The following is a 26,345-nucleotide window of genomic DNA, read 5'->3' on the forward strand; positions in this document are numbered from 1 at the left end:
TGGCAACTTTAGGGCTTTAAGAAACACTAAAAGAAATCAAGATTAAAAATGTGGTACTCAATAAGGGTAATTTTTTTCAGACCAAGCAGAGGGAAAAAACTATGGAATCACTTAATTCTGAGGAAAAAATTATGGAATCACCCTGTACATTATCATTTCCAAAACTAACACTTGCATCAAATTAGATCTGCTCGTTAGTCGGCATCTAGTGTTGAGCGATACCTTCCGATATCAGGAAATATCGTATCGGATTGGATCGGACCGATACCCAAAAAGTATCGGATATCGCCGATTCCGATACCGGAAACCAATGCAAGTCAATGGGACACAAATATCGGAATGAAAATAAACCCTTTCTTTCCCTGTAGGTTAATTCTACATGAAGGAAAACAACTAAGAATAATGTAGAATGTATTACATGAAAAGCCGGCAATTCATCAGCGGCATACACTGGTACCCGACAATTTAGAACAGAAAGAATAGAGCTTCACACATAGATTAGATAGATAGAAACATGTCAGTCACATATATATGAAGTACAGTGACAGTGTTGCTTACTGTACTTGTCATTTAGTGTTAAAATAAAGGATTTATTTAAAAAAAAATTGGCGTGGGGTTCCCCTTAATTTTAGTCTCTAGCGGAGGTTAAGCAGACGGCTGGGGCAGATGTTTGAAGCCTGGGAAGGGGGTAATACCCACGGAGCTTCCCAGGCTACTAATATGAGCCCCCAGCTGAATACCTAGCCTTTACTAGCTATTAAAATGGGGGACCCCCTCAAAAAAATGACGTGGGGTCCCCCCTAATTTAATAGCTAGCAAAGGCTAGGCAGACAGCCGAGGTCATGTCCAATGAACTCGGCTCACCTCATGCACGTCACTGACAGCGTGGGAAAATTCTCCAGCACTCAGCGCTTCAGCGTGACAATTTTCCCACGCTGTCAGTGACGTGCATGAGGTGAGCTGAGTTCACTGGACATGACCTCACCTCATTCACGTCACTGACAGCGTGGGAAAATTCTCACGCTGAAGCGCTGAGTGCAGGAGAATTTTCCCACGCTGTCAGTGACGTGCATGAGGTGAGCCGAGTTCATTGGACATGACCTCGGCTCATCTTTATGCCGTCACAGAGAGACACTGAGGAGCGCAAGCATGCCTGTGCTTCTCAGTGTCTGCGGGATGACAGGCTGGATGGCAGCGTTCTGCTGCGGTCCAGCCTGTCATCTCGATGTAGCAGAGCTGAAGCTGTCGTGGGAACCATGGAAAGGTAAGGATGAGGTTGCTTTATTATTTTACTTTTATTGCAGGAGATCGTTGGCTTCAGCTGGAATGGGCGTGATGGTAAGTAGAGTTTAATTTAGAACAATAAAGAATTGTGTGTTTATTTCAATTAAAGGACTTTTTTCTGGGTGTTTGTGTTTTTTTTAAATACTTTACTAGAAATTCATGGTGGTCATGTCTAATATTGGCGTGACCCCATGAATTTCAGGCTTAGGGCCAGCTGATAATGCCAAGCTGGCCTTAACCCCTTTATTACCCAGTGAGCCACCGCACCAGGGCCCTGGATGAGTTGGGTATAGCGCCAGAAGATGGCGCTTCTATGAACGCGCCATTTTCTGGGGCGGCTGCGGACTGCAATTTGCAGCGGGTGGGGCCCAGAAAGCTTGGGCCTCCCTGCGCTGCGGATTCCAGCCCCCATCTGCCTAGTTGTACCTGGCTGCACACAAAAATAGGGCGAAGCCCCACGTATTTTTTTTTTAATTATTTCATGAAATTCATGAAATAATTAAAAAAAAATTGACGTGGGGCTTCGCACTATATTTGTGTCCAGCCAGGTACAGCAGGCAGGAACGGGCTGCGCCCAACCACCAGCTGCCTATTTGTACCTGGCCAGACACAACAATATAGGGAAGCCCTTTTTTTCTTTATTATTTCATGAATTTCATGAAATAATTTTTAAAAAAAATACGTGGGGCTTCGCCCTATTTGTGTGTCCAGCCAGGTACAACTAGGCAGCTGGGGGCTGGAATCTGCAGCTCAGGGAGGCCCAAGCTTTCTGCCCCCCCCGGTGCAAATTGCAGTCCACAGCCACCCCGGAAAATGGCGCGTTCATAGAAGCTGGATGCTGTACCTGGCTGGCATACAAAAATATGGCGAAGCGCACGTCAAAATTTTTGGGAAAAATTAATTAAAAAATAAATAATAATTTAGGGACTGCATCTTTATTAACTCCTCAAATGTCATTTAGTGTTAAAATAAAGGATTTATTTTAAAAAAAATTGGCGTGGGATCCCCCATAATTTTAGTCTCTAGCGGAGGTTAAGCAGATGGCTGGGGCAGATGTTTGAAGCCTGGGAAGTGGGTAATACCCACGGAGCTTCCCAGACTACTAATATCAGCCCCCAGCTGAATACCTAGCCTTTAATAGCTATTAAAATGGGGGACCCCCCCCAAAAAAATGACGTGGGGTCCCCCCTATTTAATAGCTAGCAAAGGCTAGGCGGACAGCTGGGGGCTGATATTAATAGCCCAGGAAGGGTGCCATGAATATTGGCCCCCTCCCAGGCTAGAAACACCAGCCGTCAGCCGCCCCAGAAATGGCGCATCCATAGGATGCGCCAACTCTGGCACTTAGCCTCGCTCTTCCACGCTGCCCTGGTGCGGTGGCAGGGGGTAATAGTGGTGGGGTTCATGTCAGCGCCAGCTGCCATGAAGCCCTGGTTAGTAATGATGGGCGTCTATAAGACACCCCCATTACTAACCTACAAAGTGTTAAAAAGAAAAAACACACTACACCCAGAAAAAAATAATTTATTTGAAATAAAACACACAATTTTATTTAATTCTTAGTTTACTAAAAAAAAATAGTTACCTGTCCACGTTCCTGCGCTGATCTCCCATGCACAGCTGTCACATCTGGAGATGATGACAGCTGTGCATGGCTGCTGTAAGCTCACACTGCCGGGAACACGTCCGCTCCCGGCAGCGGGAGCCACTGACTGAGGTCACCGGAGTGCATTCAGGCAGCGCAGCTCCGGAGACCTCCTTTACGGCACTGCTGTACCGTGGGAATTTCTCACGATACAGCAGGGCCGTAAAGGAGCTAACCGGAGCAGCGCTGCCTGAACTCCGGCGAACCCGCTTATGCAATGACGGGGCTGCTTTATGGCCCCGTTATTCTAGCGGCGGCGGCGGTTCAGAGCGGTCACATTCTATGTGGCTGCTCTAAACTGGAGATCATCGTGGGACACTCGTGGACTACTACGGAGGGGTAAGGATAAGGTTGTGGTTTATTATTTTATATTTTATTACAGAAGATCGATGGCTTCGGGGAATTAGGTGTCTAGGTGAGTATAGGTGTAGTTTTTTATTTTTTACTTTATTTTAGGTGGCGATCGGCGGGGACAGGTAATGTATAAACTAATTTATTTTAGGTAACCACTGGCCACCAATGAAATGTATTTAAAATTTATTGGGGACACAGTAGGGCAATTTAAATAGCAGGATCAGGCTGATGGGAACTACTGCTCCCATCGAGCAGATCCTGCTGGCACGAGTGGACGGGGGACAGACATAGGCCGATGGGAGTAGTAGTGTCACATCGGCCTATGTCTGCCTGCACGCACACACCCGCAGACATCGCACAGACACCGCACCCACTCGCAGACACACGCACAGACACCCCGCACACACTCGCAGACACCGCGCACAGACACCCACACACACCAATCATGACGGGCTGATCGTCTGGGAGGTGAGGCTGACCTGTGCCGCCGTGGGAAAGTTCATGTGAGTTCATGCAATGCAGTCAAGCATGAACTCACGTGAACCCTCTCAGGGCACCGCGGCGACTTCAAATGAACAGCTGATCAGCATCACCTGATACCTCAGCTGTTCATTTGAAATAACCGGCGGGAGAGCGCAGCACAGAACGGGAAAGCCGGCGGTGAAGTCTTTTCACTGCCGGCTTCCCCGCCCGGGTCCTTCGCTCCCCGCTCCTTGGTGCTGCGCTCCCCGCCCGGTCCTAACTTACGATCGGGATGGGAGGTGGCGAGGGGAGCGGAGGATCGGGGTGGGAGGCTGCGGGGAAGCAGTATGGGGCTGTGTGATTGTTTAAAAGCCGGCGGCTTTTTACCGCCTGCCGGCTTTTAATCGATCAGGAGAATTCTCCCACGCTGGGATGGCATTCTGATGACAGGCTGGATCTCAGCTGAGCGCTGCCATCCAGCTTGTCAAACTTCAGAGACACTGCAGAGCGCAGGCATTATGGGAACTTCCGATTCCGGTATTCGATATTGTAAAAGTATCGGAATTAAGTATCGGAATTCCGATACCGCGAATATCGGCCGATACCCGATATTTCAGTATCGGAATGCTCAACACTATCGGCATCTAAAAAGGAGTGATCACACCTTGGAGAGCTGTTGCACCAAGTGGACTGACATGAATCATGGCTCCAACACGAGAGATGTCAATTGAAACAAAGGAGAGGATTATCAAACTCTTAAAAGAAGGTAAATAATCACGCAATGTTGCAAAAAAAGTTGGTTGTTCACAGTTAGCTGTGTCTAAAATCTGGACCAAATACAAACAATATGGGAAGGTTGTTAAAGGCAAACATACTGGTAGACCAAGGAAGACATCAAAGCGTCAAGACTAGAAACTTAAAGCAATCTGTCTCCAAAACAGGAAATGCGCAACAAAACAAATGAGGAACGAATGGGAGGAAACTGGAGTCAATGTCTGTGACCGAACTGTAAGAAACCGCCTAAAGGAAATGGGATTTACATACAGAAAAGCCAAACATAAGCCATCATTAACACCTAAACAGAAAAAAACAAGGTTACAATGGGCTAAGGAAAAGCAATCGTGGACTGTGGATGACTGAATGAAAGTCATATTCAGTGATGAATTGCGAATCTGCATTGGGCAAGGTGATGATGCTGGAACTTTTGTTTGGTGCCGATCCAATGAGATTTATAAAGATGACTGCATGAAGAGAACATGCAAAGTTCCACAGTCATTGATGATATGGGGCTGCATGTCATGTAAAGGCACTGGGGAGATGGCTGTCATTACATCTTCAATAAATGCCCAAGTTTACATTGATATTTTGGACAGTTTTCTTATCCCATCAATTGAAATGATGTTTGGGGATGATGACATCATTTTTCAAGATGATAATGCATCCTACCATAGAGCAAAAACAGTTAAAACATTCCTTGAAAGAAGACACATAAGGTCAATGTCATGGCCTGTAAATAGTCCGGATCTCAATCCAATTGAAAATCTTTAGTGGAAGTTGAAGAAAATGGTCCATGACAAGGCTCCAACCTGCAAAGCTGATCTGGCAACAGCAGTCAGAGAAAGTTGGAGCCAGATTGATGAAGAGTACTGTTTGTCACTCATTAAGTCCATGCCTCAGAGACTGCAAGCTGTTATTAAAGCCAGAGGTGGTGCAACAAAATACTAGTGATGTACTGGAGTGTTGTTTTGTGTGTTTGTTTTTCATGATTCCATAATTTTTTCCTCAGAATTGAGTGATTCCATAATTTTTTCCCTGTGCTTGGTCTGAAAAAAATTACCCTTACTGAGTACCACTTTTTTTAATCTTGATTTCTTTTAGTGTTTCTTGAAGCCCTAAAGTTGCCATTAAAAATGACTTTAGTTTTGTGCCTTGTCTGTGATCTGCTTTTTTTCAACAACATTAAACAACTGAATGAACATCCTCCGAGCCCAGTGATTCCATAATTTTTGCCAGGGGTTGTATTTGGTGCCAGTCACATAGATAGGCTTCATTCAGGCATCCGTTTTTCTCACGTACGAGAAAAACGGATTGATTATTTTGATCAGACTTTGATCAGAGTGTGGTCCAAGTTTCATCAGTTTTTCTCGTACGTAGAGGAAAAAAAAAAGTTTCTCCACCTTTTCCTATCTGACAGTCCAGAAAAATCGGACAGCACTCTGATGTCATCCGACTTTCAGATCAAAATTGGACATGTTGCCTCGATTTCCCACTAACCACTTGGTCCTGGAAAAATCACAAACGTGTGAATGGCCCCATGGACTATCACAGGTACGAGTGCTATCTATGAAAACCTCGGATAGCACCCGTATGCAAAAACTGGACGTCTGAATTAGGCCAGACATGTAGTGCACCAGGAGGGTTTACAGCCTTTTGGCGACACTCATACTATTAGATCAGGCAGGTTGCCCAGTACTCTGTTAGAGCACCCCAGAGGGACAGGCACCCCAAGTCACCCCACTAACAAGACCCCCACTAACCCACTACCCCCACTAGCAGAATCATACTTATTTTCCTGGTGGCATGCTTTTTGTTTCCCCTTTTCCATTTCTTTATTCTGTAAATTAAAGTTTTAGACTAGCTGGCAGTGCTCGGGCTGATTGATTAGCTGGGAGGAAGCTTGCTGCATCAGTAACCTACCTTCGTATTAGTTGGTCAAGACTAAGCACTGGCCCTTCTTGTAAGTTGTAAAGTTTCATGACATGGAGAGAACATTAGGGTGAATTACTAAGTTGTAGTAATATTGTTTCAAAGTTTGCAAATTGGAAAGTGTTTGAATTAGATTTTTTTCTTTATTTTAATTTACAGGTCTAGAATTTTTATAAATGGTCATTTGGCCTAATACACTGTGTTCCAAATTATTATGCAAATAATATTTTCTCAGATTTTCCCAAATTACCTATATGAATTGCAGTCATTGTAATTTTCCAGTCAAATAACTATTAGAGTACAATTGAAAGGTTTTTGTACAAACTGCCTATGATAACAGTATATTAAAAAAAAAATAAAAAACTCAAACTGCACTCAAAATGCATGTTTCAAATTATTATGCACAGCAGAGTTTTCAACCTTTTCATTTTAATAAAGAACAAAAAATGGTCATTTTTGAAATTATAAGCATTAGCAGGTTATTACACACTGAAATCAAACAGTTTTCAACTCAAAACTTTATTCTAGGTGATGTTACATTTGCACATAGGACCGCTTGTTCGAAAGGAGCTTCTGAACTCTCTCGTCCATTGAATTTGTCAGGTTTTGGATGGTTTCTGCTTCAATTGTTTTGCATGAGGACAGAATACCCTCCCAGAGCTGTTGCTTAGATGTGAACTGCCTCCCGCCATCATAGACACTCCTTTTGATGATGCTCCAGAGGTTCTCAATGGGGTTGAGGTCAGGGGAGCATGGGTGCCACACCATAAGTTTGTCCCCTTTTATGCTCATAGCAGCCAGAGATGCAGATGTGTTATGTGCAGCATGAGACGGGGCATCATCATGCATGAAAATGATCTTGCTACGGAATGCACGGTTCTTCTTCTTGAACCATGGAAGGAAGTGCTGTTTGTGAAACTCAACATACATTATGGAGTTCATCTTTACCCCTTCAGGGATCCTAAAAGGGCCGACAATCTCTCTCCCCATGATTCCAGCCTAAAACATTACTCCACCTCCTCCTTGTTAGCGCCGTAGCCGTGTTTGCATGGGGTGTCCATCAACCAGCCATCCTCCACTCCATCCATCTGGACCATCGAGATCATTTCATGCATGATAATGCCCCGTCTCATGCTGCACATAACACATCTGCATCTCTGGCTGCTATGAGCATAAAAGGGGACAAACTTATGGTGTGGCACCCATGCTCCCCTGACCTCAACCCCATTGAGAACCTCTGGAGCATCATCAAAAGGAGTGTCTATGATGGCGGGAGGCAGTTCACATCTAAGCAACAGCTCTGGGAGGGTATTCTGTCCTCATGCAAAACAATTGAAGCAGAAACCATCCAAAACCTGACAAATTCAATGGACGAGAAAGTTCAGAAGCTCCTTTCGAACAAGCGGTCCTATGTGCAAATGTAACATCACCTAGAATAAAGTTTTGAGTTGAAAACTGTTTGATTTCAGTTTGTAATAACCTGCTAATGCTTATTATTTTAAAAAAAATACCATTTTTTGGTTCTTTATTAAAATGAAAAGGTTGAAAATTCTGCTGTGCGTAATAATTTGGAACATGCATTTTGAGTGCAGTTTGAGTTTTTTTTTTTTTTTTTAAATATACTGTTATCATAGGCAGTTTGTACAAAAACCTTTCAATTGTACTCTAATAGTTATTTGACTGGAAAATTACAATGACTGCAATTCATATAGGTAATTTGGGAAAATCTGAGAAAATATTATTTGCATAATAATTTGAAACACAGTGTATAGGAAGAATTTATATTCCTGCTGCTATGTACAAAAGGTACTGCACTTTTTTTTTTCAGACACTGCACCACGATTGTCCATGGCTGTGCTGTGTATTGCATCTTATTGTATTATTATTTTTTAGAATGATTTGGGTTGAGCAATACTAGACACAACCCATGTAACAGTGTCGGACTGGGATGCCAAGGGCCCACCAGTAACCAACTCCAGGGCCCCACTTTTCAACTACGTGCAAATATGACATTATCCTCACTCACAAATTGATATAGCAATGAACTGGGTAGATTAGTAAATGAATAAGATGCTGCCTCTGTCTGTACATAGTGATTCAAGTGTATTGTGCCAAGTACTGCTCATATAAGAGGGTGGTGGTGGCCCACCAGAGGATTCTACTGGAGTTTGACTTGACGCTTTGGATAACTGTTCCATTTTTGCTATGAGGCCTATAAAATAATGTACCAGCACCTCCATAGAATAATATAAACTCACTTACCAGCCACTCTATAGTCCAGGGTTTCAGCATGCACCTAGGAACCAACAGAAACAACACATAAATACCTACATTTACAATAATCTGTAACATTTAGTTTGGTTACGCCTAACATGCATAATAATACAGCAGGTGAGGACAAGCAGCTGTCACATACCGCAGACACCTCTGCTACAAATATCCACTTGGGATCCGATTAGATTAATCTACCCTGTTGACTCTATCCATCTTGTAGACCTTTAAAGGGGTTGTTCAGTTAGGATTTTTTCTTAATGGTCAAAAAGACAAAAAACATGAAGAAGTGATGTTCATCACTCCAATCCCTTGCAGTTTACATTTCAACTTTTCCTGTATTTCCGCTGGTCTTTACCTCCTGGTACCTCTCAACACCCAGGAAATGACTTCTTGACCAATCACTGATAGCAGTAAGGAAAGACCGGGAGGAAACCAGGCAATTTGACTATCACTCCTTTTTAATGCAAATATTTTTTCATTTTTTTTATGGACAACCCTTTAAAGATGTCCATGCATCTCAAACAGCTGTTGACTGAAAGATAAGTCGACCAATTGTTATTGCTCTCAATGTCTCCAGGCACATGAACACTTGGCTCGCCTGAGCCAAAGGAAGTATTACTGGTAGGTGCCTTGGGTCCGACCGCAGTTTACTCCCGTGAGAACAAAGGATCAAAAGAAATAAAATCCGAGATCCAATCCTTCTTTCCAAGACAAATGCAGATGGCAAAGAGTCCGTATGCCCCTGATAATGGTCTGGTTATTCTAAAATAACCAGGTTCGGCTGACTTACATATAAGGTGTATGAACACCGTTAGAGATCAGATTATCAGCAGACTAAAATGAAAAGTATGTGGTTAACATTAGTGTCATTTAGGTGCTGTGTCAGCTCTCAAGAACCTCCATGTAGTGTATGAGATATCTACAAGTCTGATGTGTGCATATACGTATGTAGCGATGAGCGGACCCCGACATAAAAGTTCAGCGTTCGTACCGGACAGTTAATGTTAACCACTGAACATGGACTTTCCCCAGAAGTACGCTGCAGTGTTCAGAATTCCAGGGTAAAAGAGAGATGGTTCCCCATGTTTTTAATGAGGTTCAGGTTCAAATTCGGGTACAGTTCTGGTACCTAAACCAAACTTTGGAATAAAGTTCGGGTCGGGTACCAGAACCCGAACTTCTAGAGGTCCGCTCATCCCTACATACATGGACTTCTGTTAACCAATGGTGTTAAAAAACTGTACGAATGAATAACCCTACATATCATTAAAGGAATATATTTTGAAGCTCCTGGTCCTTACTGCAAAATCTGTGAAAGGGTCCCATACCTTTCACATTTAGTTTATAATATTATGTGGCAAAGGGGGTTTTGAGAATTGGGATATGGGTGCGATTGCTACCTTTGCACCCGTATAACTACACAGCTGTATCATTTTACTTATTACTTAAAGGGGTTGTCCAGGACTGACTTATTGCTGGCCTATCCATTGGATAGGTCATCTATATGACATTAATGTTGGTCCAACACCCAGTACCCCCACCGATCAGCTGAAAACCACTCCGGTAGATGATGAAACTAAACAATGTACTGGAAAAACACTGCTGCTGTGTATATTGCTTAGTGGCTGCTGTTGAGTATAGCACTTTATCTCCCATTTAGATTAAATGGAATTTATTTATAAAGGTACAGCAAATCCAGATTTTTCAGAATGAATTGATTGGTTAGGAATAGTGATGAGCGAGCATGCTCGCCACTGCTCGGTACTCGCCCGAGCATCTCAGTACTCGAGATGCTCGGAGCTCGCCGAGTACTTGCGCGATGCTCGGGCGGGAGCTCGGGTCCCCGTCCTGCATGTCTGGCGCTATTTAGAGCACCAATCATGCAGGGATTGTCTGCAACTCACTGCAATGCCACAGCCATGGTGGTTGTGGCATTACAGTCATTGCCCAAATCGATGGGAACAGTGCTCACAGTGAAACATGAAAAGCCGGCAATTCAGCAGCGGCATACACCGGTATCCGACAATTTAGAACAGAAAGAATAGAGCATCACACATAGATTAGATAGATAGAAACATGTCAGTCACATATATAATAAGTACAGTGACAGTGTTGCTTACTGTACTTGTCATTTACTGTTAAAGGATTTATTTAAAAAAATAATAGTGTTTTCATGCACCTGTCTCTTTAAAAAAGCCGGCCGGCAATTCAGCATCGGTACCCGACAATTTAGAACAGAAAGAATAGAGCATCACACATAGATTAGATAGATAGAAACATGTCAGTCACATCTATAATAAGTACAGTGATATTGTTGGTTACTGTACTTGTCATTTAGTGTTAAAATAAAGGATTTGTTAAAAAAAAATTGGCGTGGGGTTCCCCGTAATTTTAGTCTCTAGCGGAGGTTAAGCAGACGGCTGGGGCAGATGTTTGAAGCCTGGGAAGGGGGTAATACCCACGGAGCTTCCCAGGCTACTAATATCAGCCCCCAGCTGAATACCTAGCCTTTACTAGCTATTAAAATGGGGGACCCAAAAAAAAAATGACGTGGGGCCCCCCCTATTTTAATAGCTAGCAAAGGCTAGGCAGACAGCTGGGAGCTGATATTAATAGCCCAGGAAGGATGCGCCAATTCTGGCACTTAGCCTCACTCTTCCCACTGCCCTGTAGCGGTGGCAGTGGGGTAATAGGGCTGGGGTTGATGTCAGCTTATAATGCCAGCTGACATCAAGCCCAGGTTAGTAATGGAGAGGCGTCTATAATACACCCCCATTACTAACCCCATAGTCAAAGTTAAAAAAAAACACAAACACCCAGAATAGAGTCCTTTAATTGAAATAAACACACAATTCTTTAATGTTCTAAATTAAACTATACTTACCATCACGCCCATTCCAGCTGAAGCCAACGATCTCCTGCAATAAAAATAAAATAATAAACCAACCTCATCCTTACCTTTCCATGGTTCCCAGGACGGCTCCAGGTCTGCTATATTCACATGACAGGCTGGATCGCAGCCGAAAGCTGCCATCCAGCTTGCCATGCCGCAGACACTGAGAAGCGCAGGCATGCTTGCGCTCCTCAGTGTCTGGCTGTGACGGCATCCAGATGAAACGAGTTCATGTCCAATGAACTCAGCTCACCTCATGCACGCCAGTGACAGCGTGGGAGAATTATCAGCTGGCCCTAAGCCCGAAATTCATGGGGTCACGCTAATATTAGACATGACCACCATGAATTTCTAGTAAAATATTTTAAAAAAACACAACACCCAGAATAAAGTCCTTTAATTGAAATAAATACACATTCCTTTAATATTCTAAATTAAACTCTACTTACCATCACGCCCATTCCAGCTGAAGCCAATGTCTTCTGCAATAAAAGTAAAATAATAAAGCAACCTCATCCTTACCTTTCCTTGGTTCCCAGGACAGCTTCAGCTCTGCTACATCGAGATGACAGGCTGGACCGCAGCAGAACGCTGCCATCCAGCTTGCCATGCCGCAGACACTGAGAAGCGCAGGCATGCTTGCGCTCCTCAGTGTCTCGCTATGACGGCATCCAGATAAGCCGAGTTCATGTCCAATGAACTCAGCTCACCTCATGCACGTCACTGACAGCGTGGGAGAATTCTCCTGAGCGCAGGAGAATTCTCCCACGCTGAGATGACATTGAGATGACAGGCTGGATCGCAGCTGAGCGCTGCAATCCAGCTTGTCATCCTTCAGAGACACTGCAGAGCGCAAGCATGCCTGCGCTCTACAGTGTCTATGAAGGATGGCATGCTGGATGGCAGCGCTCAGCTGCGATCCAGCCTGTGATCTCAATGCCATTCCAGCGTGGGAGAATTCTCCTGCTCTCAGCGCTTGAGCAGGAGAATTCTCCCACGCTGGGATGGCATTCTGATGACAGGCTGGATGGCAGCTGAGCGCTGCCATCCAGCTTGTCATCCTTCAGAGACACAGCAGAGCGCAAGCATGCCTGCGCTCTGCAGTGTCTATGAAGGATGGCATGCTGGATGGCAGCGCTCAGCTGCCATCCAGCCTGTCATCTCAATGCCATCCCAGCGTGGTAGAATTCTCCTGTGCTCACTGCATGCGCAGGAGAATTCGCCTACGCTGTCAGTGACGTGCATGAGGTGAGCTGAGTTCACTGGACATGAACTCTGCTCATCTGGATGTCATCACAGCGAGACATTGAGGAGCTTCACTGAGAAGCTTCTCAGTGTCTGCGGCATGGCAAGCTGTATGGTAGCGTTCTGCTGCGGTCCAGCCTGTCATCTCGATGTAGCAGAGCTGAAGCTGTCCTGGGAACCATGGAAAGGTAAGGATGAGGTTGGTTTATTATTTTATTTTTATTGCAGGAGATCGTTGGCTTCAGCTGGAATGGGCGTGAAGGTAAGTAGAGTTTAATTTAGAACATTAAAGAATTGTGTGTTTATTTCAATTAAAGAACTTTATTCTGGGTGTTTGTGTTTTTTTTTAACTTTGACTATGGGGTTAGTAATGGGGGTGTATTATAGACGCCTCTCCATTACTAACCTGGGCTTGATGTCAGCTGGCATTATAAGCTGACATCAACCCCAACCCTATTACCCCACTGCCACTGCTACAGGTCAGTGGGAAGAGCGAGGCTAAGTGCCAGAATTGGCGCATCCTATGGATGCGCCATTCCTGGGGCGGCTGACTGCTGGTGTTTCTAGCCTGGGAGGGGCCCAATATTCATGGCACCCTTCCTGGGCTATTAATATCAGCCCCCAGCTGTCTGCCTAGCCTTTGCTAGCTATTAAAATAGGGGGGACCCCACGTCATTTTTTTTTGGGTCCCCCATTTTAATAGCTAGTAAAGGCTAGGTATTCAGCTGGGGGCTGATATTAGTAGCCTGGGAAGCTCCGTGGGTATTACCCCCTTCCCAGGCTTCAAACATCTGCCCCAGCCGTCTGCTTAACCTCCGCTAGAGACTAAAATTACGGGGAACCCCACGACAATTTTTTTTTTAATAAATCCTTTATTTTAACACTAAATGACAAGTACAGTAATCAACACTATCACTGTACTTATTATATATGTGACTGATGTGTTTCTATCTATCTAATCTATGTGTGATGCTCTATTCTTTCTGTTCTAAATTGTCGGGTACCGGTGTATGCCGCTGATGAATTGCCGGCCGGCTTTTTTAACGAGACGGGTGCATGAAAATCGGAGGGCACTAGTGTGTTCCAAGTGCCCTGCTATGTTTTTCATGCACCCTCCTATATACCCTGCCTGCCTGTCTGCCTATATATTCTGCCTGCCTGACGTTTAATTGAGCACTGCTCCCATCGATTTGGGCAATTTTTGACCTTCTGCAGACTGCCGGGGAGGACCGCCAGAAAAATGCTCGAGTTTTATATAGACTTATATTGGGCTCGTTGCTCAGGTCGAGCACCCGAGTATTCCAATGTGCTCGACCCGAGCTTCGAGCACCCGAGCATTTTAGTGCTCGCTCATCACTAGTTAGGAATCAATTTGATCATCTCAATTAAGGACACTGTGTGCACAACGTTGTGCATAAACCCAGTCTGTATAAATTTGCCTTGCAGTTCAATAAAGGTCAAGGCAATATAAAACACAAGGTGGCTTTCCGCAGACTAGGGTCTCATTCTTCTGTCTTACCAAAATGTACAAATTTGTCCAGGAAACCTTAGCTTCACTGTGCTGTTTTCCTAAACTTGCCTTGGTACAAGTCCATGTAAGGGTATGTGTACATGATGTCTTTTTGAGGTGGTTTGCGCCTGGAATCCGCCTGAAAAAGCGCCAGAGAACCACTGCAAAAAAATGAACACAATGCACAGCAATGTAAAAACGATAGTGCTGTGCACATTTTCAGTCTTCTTCTTTTAATCTCTTCACAGTTTGAAAACTGTTAAGCAATTAAAAGAAGTAACATGTTCATTTCATGGGCGGCTTCGTTTGGAAAAAGACGTCAGCGTTGAAAACGACAGCTAAGCTGCTGCTGGAGCCAATTCAGCAAAAAGATGCCGGCATTTTTCTGAAGTGCCATTGTGAAAGAAAACTCCAGCAGCTCTGCCATTGGATTAAGGACATTATGTATCCATTTTTCAAGAGTTTGCGGAGTAGAAACTAAGCGGAAACTTTCCAAAACTCCTTAAAAACTTAGAGTTTCCGCTCAGATTCTGCTTCAAAATCTCAGCAAAAACATTCCGTGTGCACAAATCCTAACCTGTGATATAAATGATTTAGGCTGTGTGCCCACTATGCGTTTTTTAAGCGTTTCCGCAGCGGCAATTCTGTTGCAGAAACACTTAAAAAACGCTTGGTAGAAGGCCTGCCATGTTCCCCAATGAAAATCCGCATGTGCTGTGCACATGCTGCGGAAATTTCCGGTGCGGATTATTGTTGCGGAAAAATCCGCAGCACTATCATTAATTTTGCGGAAACGCAGCGTTTTCGCTGCCATTGACTTGCATTGGAACGCATGGATTACGCATCACTGCATCTGTACATGCGGAATCCATGCGTTTCAATGTGCGGATGGTACCCGGGTCTGGAGAAGAGAAGACTCTCCTCCAGACCCTGGTACCATAGAACCTGTCAAAAAAAGAATAAAATAAAAAATAAACATTTTACTTACCTTCTGATGGCCCCCAGAGTCCTTGCCTCTACTTGCCGGCAACTCGAGATGGACTGAAGGACCTGCGCTGACGTCATTTAGTCATGTGACGGGTCATGCGACCGCTGACGTCGGTCCTTAAATCTACCGCGAGCTGCCGACAAGCAGAGGCAAGGACTCCGGGGGCCATCGGAAGGTAAGTATAATATTTATTTTTTATTTTTTACCATTCTTTCGGTCACACTATATAAATCCATGCCGTTTGCATGGATTTATATAGTGTGACCAAGTTGTCAAGCACTTTCCAAGTGATGCTAAAATCGCTTGGAAAGCGCTTGTCAACCCGCATGCGGAAATGCATGTGAAGAACGCTTCACATCCGCTTGTCCCTGGCAGGAAAAACGCATGTACAATCCGCATGTACAATCCGCATGCGTTTTTTCTGCCAGGGAGATGCAGAAACGCTCAGGAAAAATCCGGAGCATTTCTACATCGTGGGTGACGCGCCCCCTGGGCCGTGGGGCACCCGGAGCTGGGCCTGTAGACGCTGGGGGTTGTAGTCACCGTGGCGGTGACCCGGTCCGTGACCCGGTCCGTGACCCAGGGCGGTCAAACCAAGGGGTAGTCTATGTGTATAAGTGTTAATGTCCGACTACACCACCTGTGGAATGCGGTCAATAGGAACCGCCGCTGCGGAACAGTCCTCTGAAGCTGGTGGTATAGCAGCTAAGGTAGTGTAACTCCCCACAGGAAGAGTGTAGCTTCAGGGCAGCGTGTGTAGATGAGGGTGGTTGTAGTGCAGGGAGTCAGTAATAAACACGGAGTCAATGGGATGCAGTCTCAGGTCCTTTACTCACAGTTGTTTCATTCCAAGTCATCACTGCAGATCACGACTTCCCACATCGTCCTGTGTTTACTCAGTGAGGGGTTCAGCCGACCCCCAGGTAACTCCGGAGCATTTAGCAGGACCCCCTTCTGTGTGTCCTTTCTCTGGCCTTCTCCCTGCACCTCACACCCAGTGACACTTCTATCCGGTACCCTCGGGCCTTGGCGGGCGACGTGTGTTCCGTCCCCTGGGTCCTATGCGGCTACCTTCTTAGTGTACTGGTGTGGACTTGTGGCCTGCGGTACTTGAAGTTCTGCTGCCTCCGGTTTTCTAGTTGAACCTTGTAGTTCTTGCTAGTTGAGGAACCGGTTCCCTTTATCTGGCCTGACCCCCCTACTTTCTAGTAGCGGCGGGCGTACGGGTGGCCTGCTGCACGGCCCGTATCCCTGGGGTCCCTTCTCGCCTCGTTCCTGGAGCCTTTACTGCTCCCTCTCCTCTCAGGCTCAGGCCTCCTGGCTGGCCCACCTCTGGAGCAGAGCTCATGCAGAGCCTCTGCTCCTGTCACTTCTCCTCAGACTGAACTCTCTGTCTCCACCTCAATCTGTCTGACTGGAACTGAGCTGAACACTGATCTAAGATGGTTCCCGTACTTATATGCTCCTACTCCAGTGCTTCCAGGATCTACGTCCTCCACCCATCCACTACATAGTTCCCCCTCTCTAAGTGGTTCCTCCCCACTCCAGCCAGGGATCAGGGACTGTGCTCTCTCGTAGGAGCAATCTCGCCCTGTCCCCCGGAAATGTGGTGTAGTGGATGTAGTGTTAGGGTCCTGAGCCATACTCCTTCCTTACCTGAGAGTGAGGTACCACATCTCTGGATGAGATGCAATAACTCTGTGGCGACTGAACCCTCAGGGGCGCCACATGGGCACATAGCCTTAGGTAAAAAATCGTCTACTAAAGCTACTGGGAAGGCAATAAGAAAAATTAGTTTCCTGTCATATTCTGAAGTTAAGTCTTATGTGTCACTAATGGCATTAGTCACATATATTTCAGTCATTTCATACAACACTTTCTGCTTTTAAAATATTGTCGATCCATAATTGATCAGAAGTCTCCACCATTATTCTTAAGCCATAAGTGGATGTAAGAAGGAGCTGTCTACCAGAAGCTCCTGAATGAAATCACTTTTACTGATCCATTCCAGACATTCGCATTAATCCTGCAGTTAGTTTCTTTCGATCACTGAACCTCAGCTTCACCTAATGCTCGTTTACGTGACCCATAAACCACTTTAACGCTAATCCTAAAGCAAATATTTTCTCTAAATAACGCTGAGAACTTTTTACAGCCCTTCACTGGAGATTAATCTCCTGTCTATTCTTATTCACATGGGTTGAGAAAAAGTATTCATGATGTTCAGATGATTCATGTAGCGTAGGGTATCATACGGGAGCTACATGTATTACACTTCTGGCTGTCCAAATCACACCGTCATACCAGAATACTACAACATGGAGATTGTAAAATCAGAAGCAGGAACATCCTTGGAATGTGAGAGAAGGTATGGTAGCTGCATAACACTTATGGCCCTAACAAGAAAGATTATAGACCAACACGAAGAAGACTCCCAACACACATCTGCATGACAAAGATCCAATGTATCTTCAGCAGCACTGCATCGAATGTGGTTTTCTTACATGGCAAACAAGGGGCCTTCATTAGTCCCCCCAAGCAGGCATGAGACCCTGTAATCATGTTGCGTTGACTGCAGCATCTAGTAGTTCAACTGTGGTGACTAGAACTTAATCCACCCCAATACAAATTAGAAAGCTATCATCAGAACAATGGTTCAGCCAATAATTATCTCCCTGTGACATGCAGAAGTAGTGCTGTTGCTTTAAAAGCATTCAGCAACTATTAGCAGTAACACAAGCACATGAGACAGGAAGTGTTGTGCTCCAGAAACATTCAGCAACTAGAAAGGTTAACACAGTCACAGGTGAAGGGGAGTGTTTTAGCAGAGCCCCAGAGGGATTGTGGGGAAGTTGTTTACTGTCTGTCTGAAGCCGAAGAGAAAGGTGGTGTGTGTGTTCTGTATCTCACAGAAGCACCCCTGCAAGTGAAAAGGATTCAAGTCAAGAATGAAGCTAAGCACAGGTCAGGTAGAGTTCCTGAACTAACAGTGCAGAGCATTGTCAGGCAGAAAGATAAGGACTGGAAGAAATGGTGTCACAGGGATCATCTCCCTCAGCAAACTCCCCCCCCCTCCTCCATCTCACTGTGCTGTAAAGATTGCTGTGTTCATTAATGTGCCTTTGCAATAGAACTGTGCTGTCATGTACTACGGGGAAGACTGTGAACTGCGCTGCTGCTAAGGAAACTGTACTGTTTGTCACTGGAGCCTGTTGCTCATAAGACTTAACTTGCATTGGCTGTGCTGCTTCTTATTAAATTCTACTGTTCTACCATTTATGAGGACTCTTGTCAAGTGTATTTGGACAGCAAGTGAAACGTGTCTGTGCCTGAGGGTCAATACCCCTGTGTGCCTGAGAGAAGTTGCAGCACATGGTCTATGGTTGCCCTGAGTAACGGTTCCCCCAGGATTCCAAAGAATTCATATAACCTGTCTCGCACCTATCTGAACCTAGCAGCGTGCGTGTAACATCCCCCAACTCCTCCATACTCGCTCAACCAAGTGCTCCCGTGCTCTCTATGAGAGACCTGCTGCTAGATTCCTCTGGCAGCGGCTTATCTACCTTAGAACAAAAGGATCGGTAGTTGGAAAAGTTTCAATATGTTGAACCTTGTTTTTCCCCTGACATCATCTATCCTGGGAGAGTTTGAGGCCCCCATGCACATTAGACTGTCGGTCAACCCTGCTGATATTGGCAGGATCAGCGGACTTTAGTCTAATGTGTATAGGGGGCCTTATCTTTGGCTGTGATAGTTACTGGTGGGTGCCAGGTATCACCTAGAAGATCCAGCAAATATGGACCGGGCTCAGCTCCCTCCTTATGGACGCACATGTTCATTTAAATGAAGGAGTTAAAAACCTATCAGTAGGTGAGTTCACTTTTTTAAAAAAAAATTTAATGTAGTGACACAAAATCTTTTCAGATAATTCAGATAACACATAATGGCAAATAATTTAAATACAGATCAAAGAAAATGGATTTTAACAGAGTATTGGAAATCTCAAAATGCTGAAACCGTTAGAGCAAATTGGGTTGAAACATTTGGTACTCAAGCTCCAAAGAGACAAACCATTTACCGCATTCGTGACAAATTCAATGCCACTGGCTCAATTCTTAATGCTCCAAAAACTGGTCGACCCAAAACAGTCTGTACAGAAGATAATAAACAACTTGTTGCTGAAACATTTGTTCAGAGTCCAAAAAAGTCCACCAGAAGAGCCTCTTTGGAATTGGGAATTTCACGAGCTTCTATCATGCGAATCCTGAAATCTATTGGGTGGAAAGCTTATCGTCCACGTCTAATTCATGGTTTATTGGAGGATGATCCAGACAGACGGCTGCAATTTACTGTTTGATAAATCTCCCCCTTCATAACCTTATTACACTTTCTGTCCACCTACTTTTGGACCACCCTGTATGTTCCCCAGATATCTGCCATGAGCTCTTGAGGTACAAATTATCTTAAAAAAAATCCTATCTATCTATCTTTCATCTGTTATCAGATATCTATCAACTGATTCTATAAATGAAAATGAAAATAAATAAATAAGGGCAGTCTTCAGTAGACAAACCCTTCAATATATAAAGCCTTTTTTTACATTGTCGCTGTTGTTTCTCCATATGATTTGAATGCAGAAGGGTTTGACTATATAGAAACATACCGCCTAGGTAGAAATACAGCACATATATTAAGTGTCTTGAGAATTTCTTATTCACTTTTGTTTGCAGAGTTCCAGAAATATCCTTCATATTGAAGTATGTGGCAGCGGTGATTTTATTTGCATCATCTTGGACTCTGTTTTGGTAACTGCAGCAGTATATGAATGGCAGGTGGGGAGGAACGCATTAGTCAGTCATCTACCTTTTCAAACATATGATGGTTGCTACACATAACATTCACTGCAATAGGAGAAACAGTAAACTGAAGCCATAAAGGTCATAAAGGAATAAACGTAGGCTTCTCTGCGGATGACATGACTTCTATGGTAGTTATTCTATTTATAGTTTGACCACTTTTTTACCTGCAAAGATGTAAAGGAAAAAAATGCAAAGAAGGTAAGTAGAAAAGCAGCACTCACCAGATCCTTGTAGCTCAAAGTCCTTTATTTCAAGATATATGGACATCCATTAAGTTCTCTCTCCCCCTGCATGTCTCCCTTGCCCACCTGCACACCGCCTAATGGATGTCCATATATCTGGAAACAAAGGACTTTTACCTACAAGGATCTGGTGAGTGCTGCTTTTCTACTTACCTTCTTTGCATATTTAATTTGTCAGCGTATGCACCACCAGAATAATATCCTCAGTATGTTGCTGGAGTCAAAGATCATGCTACGTAAAGACAGCACACTGGTGCCTATAAACTTCCCCTCTTTATTTCACTTGTAAGGCTATGTGCGCACGTTCAGGATTTGAAGCAGAAATTTCCTGAGCGTTTCTGCATCTCCTTGGCAGGAAAAACGCTGTGGAAAAACCGAGCGATTTTGCAGAGTTTTTGATGCATTTTTGATGCGTTTTTTATGCGGTTTTTGAAGCGTTTTTGTACATCAATGAATGCTTTTTGGAGCTACATAAAGTTATTTGATGGGATATTGCTTAAACCCTTGGATTACCATCAGAACTAGGGTGAGTATATTGGTTAATTTAAATGATTAAAGAATGTGTCTGTTGTATTTCAAATAAAGTGTTTGCTCTGTCTGTGTGTTTATTTAACTCTTTACTTTACTTTAATTAGGTTTGGTGATGAACGGGTCTGAAAGACACCTTGTCCTCACCAAACAAAAGAGCTAGGTGTCAGCTAATCCCATCCGCCTAATGGCATCAGCATTTCCATTCATGTAATTTCTGGGGCAGCTGTGAGCTACTATTTTAGCAATTAGGCAAACATGATCCCTGGCCATTATTAACAGCTCACAACTGTTTTGTTGGCTGCTACGTCCCCCCGATCAGCACTCAGCAGCGCTTTGAATGCAGCGTATTTTTGCTGCGTCCAAAATGCGCTGTTCTAATGCCACACTTTTGTTGTCGGTACATGTGAACCCACTGCATATAATGACACTTCAATCAGTCAAAATCTGCAGTGGAGACTAGCGTGTCCGCTTCAGAAATTGACATGCTGCAGGTGAGTTTGAGTATGTGGCCACGGTCAGGAGCCGCTGCAGGTTTGACGCTATGTGTTGATACAGCTTCAAACCTGCAGCGTCCAGATGTTACAGTATAGTGGATGGGATCTCTAGAAATCCCATGTCTACTATGCGTGCATCAGAGGCTGCGAATCACCAGTGGACACTGACATGCCGCACGTCTTTCAAGGCGGCAGCATATTAAATTGTCTTGCAGAGCCGCTAGTATCCACAACAGAAATTTGACCACTAGAATGTATTGAATGTGGTAAATACGCATGGTTCAGTGAACACATGTGGATTTACCTGCGTTCAATAAAATGCAACGTTTTCAACGCAGAAAAAATATACGTCCAAAGCGCTGGTACGTCCGGACCGTGGGCACAGAGCCTAAAATTTTTTTAAAAAATGGCGTGGTCTCCCGCATCATTTTTATAACTAGCAGAGAGAAAGCCGACCGCTGGGGCCTGATATTAGTAGACGAGGAAGGGGCCATTAGCCAACAATATTCCCTGGCTATTAATATCAGCCCACAGCTGTTTGTTTAGCCTTTACTGGCTAGATTACAGGGGGACCCCCAAAAAAAATTCACGTGGGGTCCCCCTATAAAATCTAACCAGAAAAGGCTAAACAGACAGCTGCGGGCTGATATTAATAGCCAGGGAAGGGGCCATGGATACTAGCCCCCTCCGCGGCTATTAATATCACCCCTCAGCAATCCCAGAAATGGCGCATCCATAAGATGTGCCAAATCTGGCACTTAGCCTTCGCTCTTCCCACTGCTTTGTAGCGGTAGCGAGTGAGGTAATGGGGTTGGGGTTCACGTCAGCTGCCAATACGAGGTCTATAAGATGCCCCCATTACTAACCGTGTAGTAAAGTTATTGCCGCCTTTTCAATAAATACACGGCTACAATAAAGTATTTTAATGAAATAAAAAACACACGGTTTCAAAAAAAATTTTTATTGCGCTGTCAGTCCCCGATGCCTTCAATCTTCTGAAAAAAATTAAAATAACAAACAATCATATCCCTCACCTGTCCGCCGTCACGACGCAGTTCACAATTACCGTCAACGATTGTCCCTTGACGATCCGGGTCACTTCTACAGCAGTGACATCAGCAATCACTGATGTCACTGCTGTAGAAGACAGCAATGTATACTGACAGGAGTGTAAAATCCCTCCTATCAGTGAACATGCTGCTGGAGTGAGGTCACTGGGGTTCATCAGCTGAAGATCAGCTGATCAGCCCCAGTGAGCTCACCACCAGTACTGGTGAAAACATTCTTAAGAATGTTCCCACGATGAGGTCACGTGATCGATCAGCTGATCGTTCACGTGACCGAAGGTCCGGGCAGAGCAGTATACTGCTGGGAGTGAGCGTGCTCCCAGCAGTGTACCACCGGCTACTGGGCTGAAGACATCGCTGGGGACCGAGGACCAGGAGGACATCGGGGGACGCCGGACAGGTGAGTATAGTGTTTTTTTTTTAATTTTTACTTCTTTTTTTTTTTAACCGCGTGGTACCGGGCTCGGCTGAGGAGACTACTGCTCCCCCCCCAGCTGCGCCGCTTTCGCTGTTATCAGCATGAGTGGCGGTCGGATGAGAGAAGTAGTAGTCCTCCTCTGCCGCCTGGGTACCACCCGCGGCGCGTTTCCGCCGCAAATTTGCGCTCATTTGCTTTAATTGAAACGCAGCAAATCCGCAGATATAGATATTATGGGCGCGAATTCGAGGCAGAAACGCGCGCACAATGAACAAGCTGTGTTTTTTTCCGCAATGGTAATACTGAGCGGAAATTTCCGCATTATGTGCACAGCACATCGGGATTACCGTTGCAATACCTGGCAGATGGATTACATAGCGTTTCCACAGCGAAAAACCGCCGTGAAAACGCATAAAAAACGCTATGTGTGCACATAGCCTAAAGGAAAAACAGTTTTCATCCAGGACTAGTGGGAGTTTAGGAGTTTACTACGCTCTGTTTTATTATTGTGTTCCATACCTGTTCTGCAACCCACCACGCCGCAGCATCAATTAACATCAATTTTCAACATTTAAATTATTTTTTGAGATGGTAATCAAATCAGGAGAATGGCGGATGATCAACAATTTCATAGCCGACTTCATTGAGTTTTTTCAGGGCAATACAAGACGACTTTAGAAAGTTTTTCCTGACGTTCCAGTCTTCACCTGACATTGTTAACTTTTCTTAATCACAATTTCAAAATGACAAAACCTTTTCTGCTAAAACTTAGCACATGAACTTGTCAAAGTTATTACTTGTTTCCCGAGAATGGGATTTATTTTTGTCTGCTAGAAATATTCAAAGCCTAATATTTATCAATACCTCCTTGTATAAACAGTATGTTGTGAGCTCTGCCACTCCCTCTAGTGGTGGCTGTAGTTAGATCTTTTATATTCTATGTCTATACAGAGGATTTGAAGCTCTGTATCAGAAACAAAGTCCTGATAACTATATGGATATAGTTATAGTTTTTAAAGTTGAAGGTAGACTTAAGTCCATCAAGTTCAACCTATAGTCTAACATGTTGATCCAAACCCCATGGGGCAGGTGATCCATAAAAGGAAAAAGTATTTCCCAACTTCATATTTAGCAATGAGAGTGGTTCCCTTGATCAATGCCCCATCACAGAATCTAGTGCCCATAGCCTGTAATATTATATTTTTCAAGAAAGGCATCCAGGCCCTTCTTGAATTTTAGTAGTGAATCAATCTTGCGGCAGAGAGTTCCATAGTCTCACTGCTCTTACAGTAAAGAATCTGCGTCTGGAGATGGAAAGAAAAAAAAAGTTTCTCCACCTTCTCCATTATGTCAGTCCATGAAAATTGGACCATTTTTTTTCACAAACCCATAGACTTGAATGGACGAGTGCCATCAGATTCTTGGAGGCAATTTTATTTTTCCTTGGACAGACTCGAGAAAATATTGGACATGTGCACAGTCACGTAGAATAAAATAGGTACGAATGCTATCCGTCAAAACCACAGATAGCACTCTGCCGATTTAAACTGTCATGTGCACGATCCCCTAGTGTGATATGATCTCTGCAGCCCCTCCCCCCCCTCTGTATTACCTTATTCCATCCTTTTAAACAGCTCACTGACATTTCCCCTGTAATAAAGCTTCACATAGTTAGTTTTATTACTCTGACATTTCTGTCATTTCCCAAGGTGCAATTTAGATTTATTCTGCATGGCAATTATTTCCCCTGTATTTAATTTTAGTATCACATCTTCCAGTTTGAAGCATCTAATTACAATTACCACTTCATCATGACAAATACAAAACATATCTGAATGCCCAGCATTAAATGCATGCCAAACAGCGGAAGCTGCAAGTGACAGGTTGCACTTGTCTGTAATTCCACAGCTGACATGTCTACAGATAAGACTGGAGACAGCAAGAAGCACATTACAGGGAAACTTACGGTGTGCAATCCACAGCTGCTTTATTACAGCAGGATATGACCTGCTTCCATTACTACTTAGCAATGGATAGGGCGACTATCTTTACCGGCTGCACTATCAAAAGCTGAAATCAGTAATGAAAGGTAACAAACAATAGGGATCAGTGGAATATCCATGCACCTACTAATGTTAGGTTATATACAGGGCAGATTGGCCCTATAGAGTTCCATGTACAATGCCTTGAAAAAGTATTTATACCCCGTGAACTTTTCCACATTTCCACAATGTTTCCCTCCTCCCCTGCATGTCACAGTGCCTGGATTTGGCTGCTGAAACTGCACATCACAGGGCACTGTGACATGCAGTGGAGGGGGGAAACATTGTAATTATCACAGGAGGCGCGGACTTCTTCGAGACCCCGGGCCTGGAAGCATCAGAAACTTGACTAAATAACAAGTCATTTCACAGCAACAAGACCTCTAATATGAGGCATACAGGTAGGTATAGATTTACATTTCTAACACTTGTTTGCCCATATTAGAGGTCAGATATGTGCCAGGGGGTGACACATTCCCTTTAATTTAAAATGATCCCTGGAGGCAAATTCTCAAGGAGATCAGTGTCTGGCCCATAGATCTTAACAGCTCATTTACATATAAGAAAAACTTTTTAGATTTCTATGGTATAAGACATGAGATCGCAGATATCAAGGTATCAAGTTATACCTTCCTATGACCTACATGTCCATATAAAAGGCTTAGGATGGTTCACCCTACTGACAGATTCCCTTTACTCACTTCAGGTTTCCAAAAATGGCAAGCGGGTAAAAGAAATGAGTGGATCATTCTTCAGGTATTTTCCGCTTGGAAGACACTCAATACTTTACAATAGAAATCAATGGGAAGGCTAAAAAAATTCCTGGAAGATGCCTGGGTGTCTATTTAGCTTTTTGCAAGCATTTTCATCTAAAAAAAACAGTAAGGTTTTATTCATTGCTTAATGGATTTCAAAAAAACTTTTAATAAATGGCAATATAAAAACACCCAAAAACGTTGAAAAAATGTTAACCAAAAACATTGGCATAAAAATATGTTAAAGTGATTCAGGAAACAAACAAAAAATGGCAACAAAAAATGCTTCTGAAGAACAAAATGCTAAGAAAGTGCCAGAGACATGGAGCGATTCTTGGAACGTCTTATGCCTGAAAAATAGTCGTATTTTGGAGCAGGATCACTACAAAAGATGCCTGAAATATCGTTAAAAAAACGCTTGAAAGACTTTATTTCTATTCTAAATAACTTGTTCAGTCTTTTCAGCGTTTTTATTCTGCTTCATGTTTTGAAAAACGCCTGGTGGGAGAAGAAAAGTGTATGTCGTTTCTGTGAAGTGTCCCCTGATGGAAATCAATCCAAACTAGGCACTGTGCA

At 43.9% G+C, this 26,345-nt stretch overlaps 1 protein-coding gene across 1 annotated transcript in view; it reads right to left on the reverse strand.

Moving 5' to 3' along the window:
• The window catches only part of STARD13 (StAR related lipid transfer domain containing 13), a 536,983-nt gene that overhangs the window by 318,959 nt on the left and 191,679 nt on the right, over positions 1 to 26,345 (reverse strand). Inside the window, exon 4 of the mRNA XM_073662518.1 lies at positions 8,714 to 8,747. Within this exon, the coding sequence (XP_073518619.1) occupies positions 8,714 to 8,747 (34 nt within the window). The remainder of the gene's footprint in view (positions 1 to 8,713; positions 8,748 to 26,345) is intronic.

This window comes from Phyllobates terribilis, unplaced genomic scaffold (genome assembly GCF_046119375.1).
Source record: "Phyllobates terribilis strain yellow unplaced genomic scaffold, ASM4611937v1 Scaffold_2__4_contigs__length_985480577, whole genome shotgun sequence".
Taxonomy (NCBI): Eukaryota; Metazoa; Chordata; class Amphibia; order Anura; family Dendrobatidae; genus Phyllobates; species Phyllobates terribilis.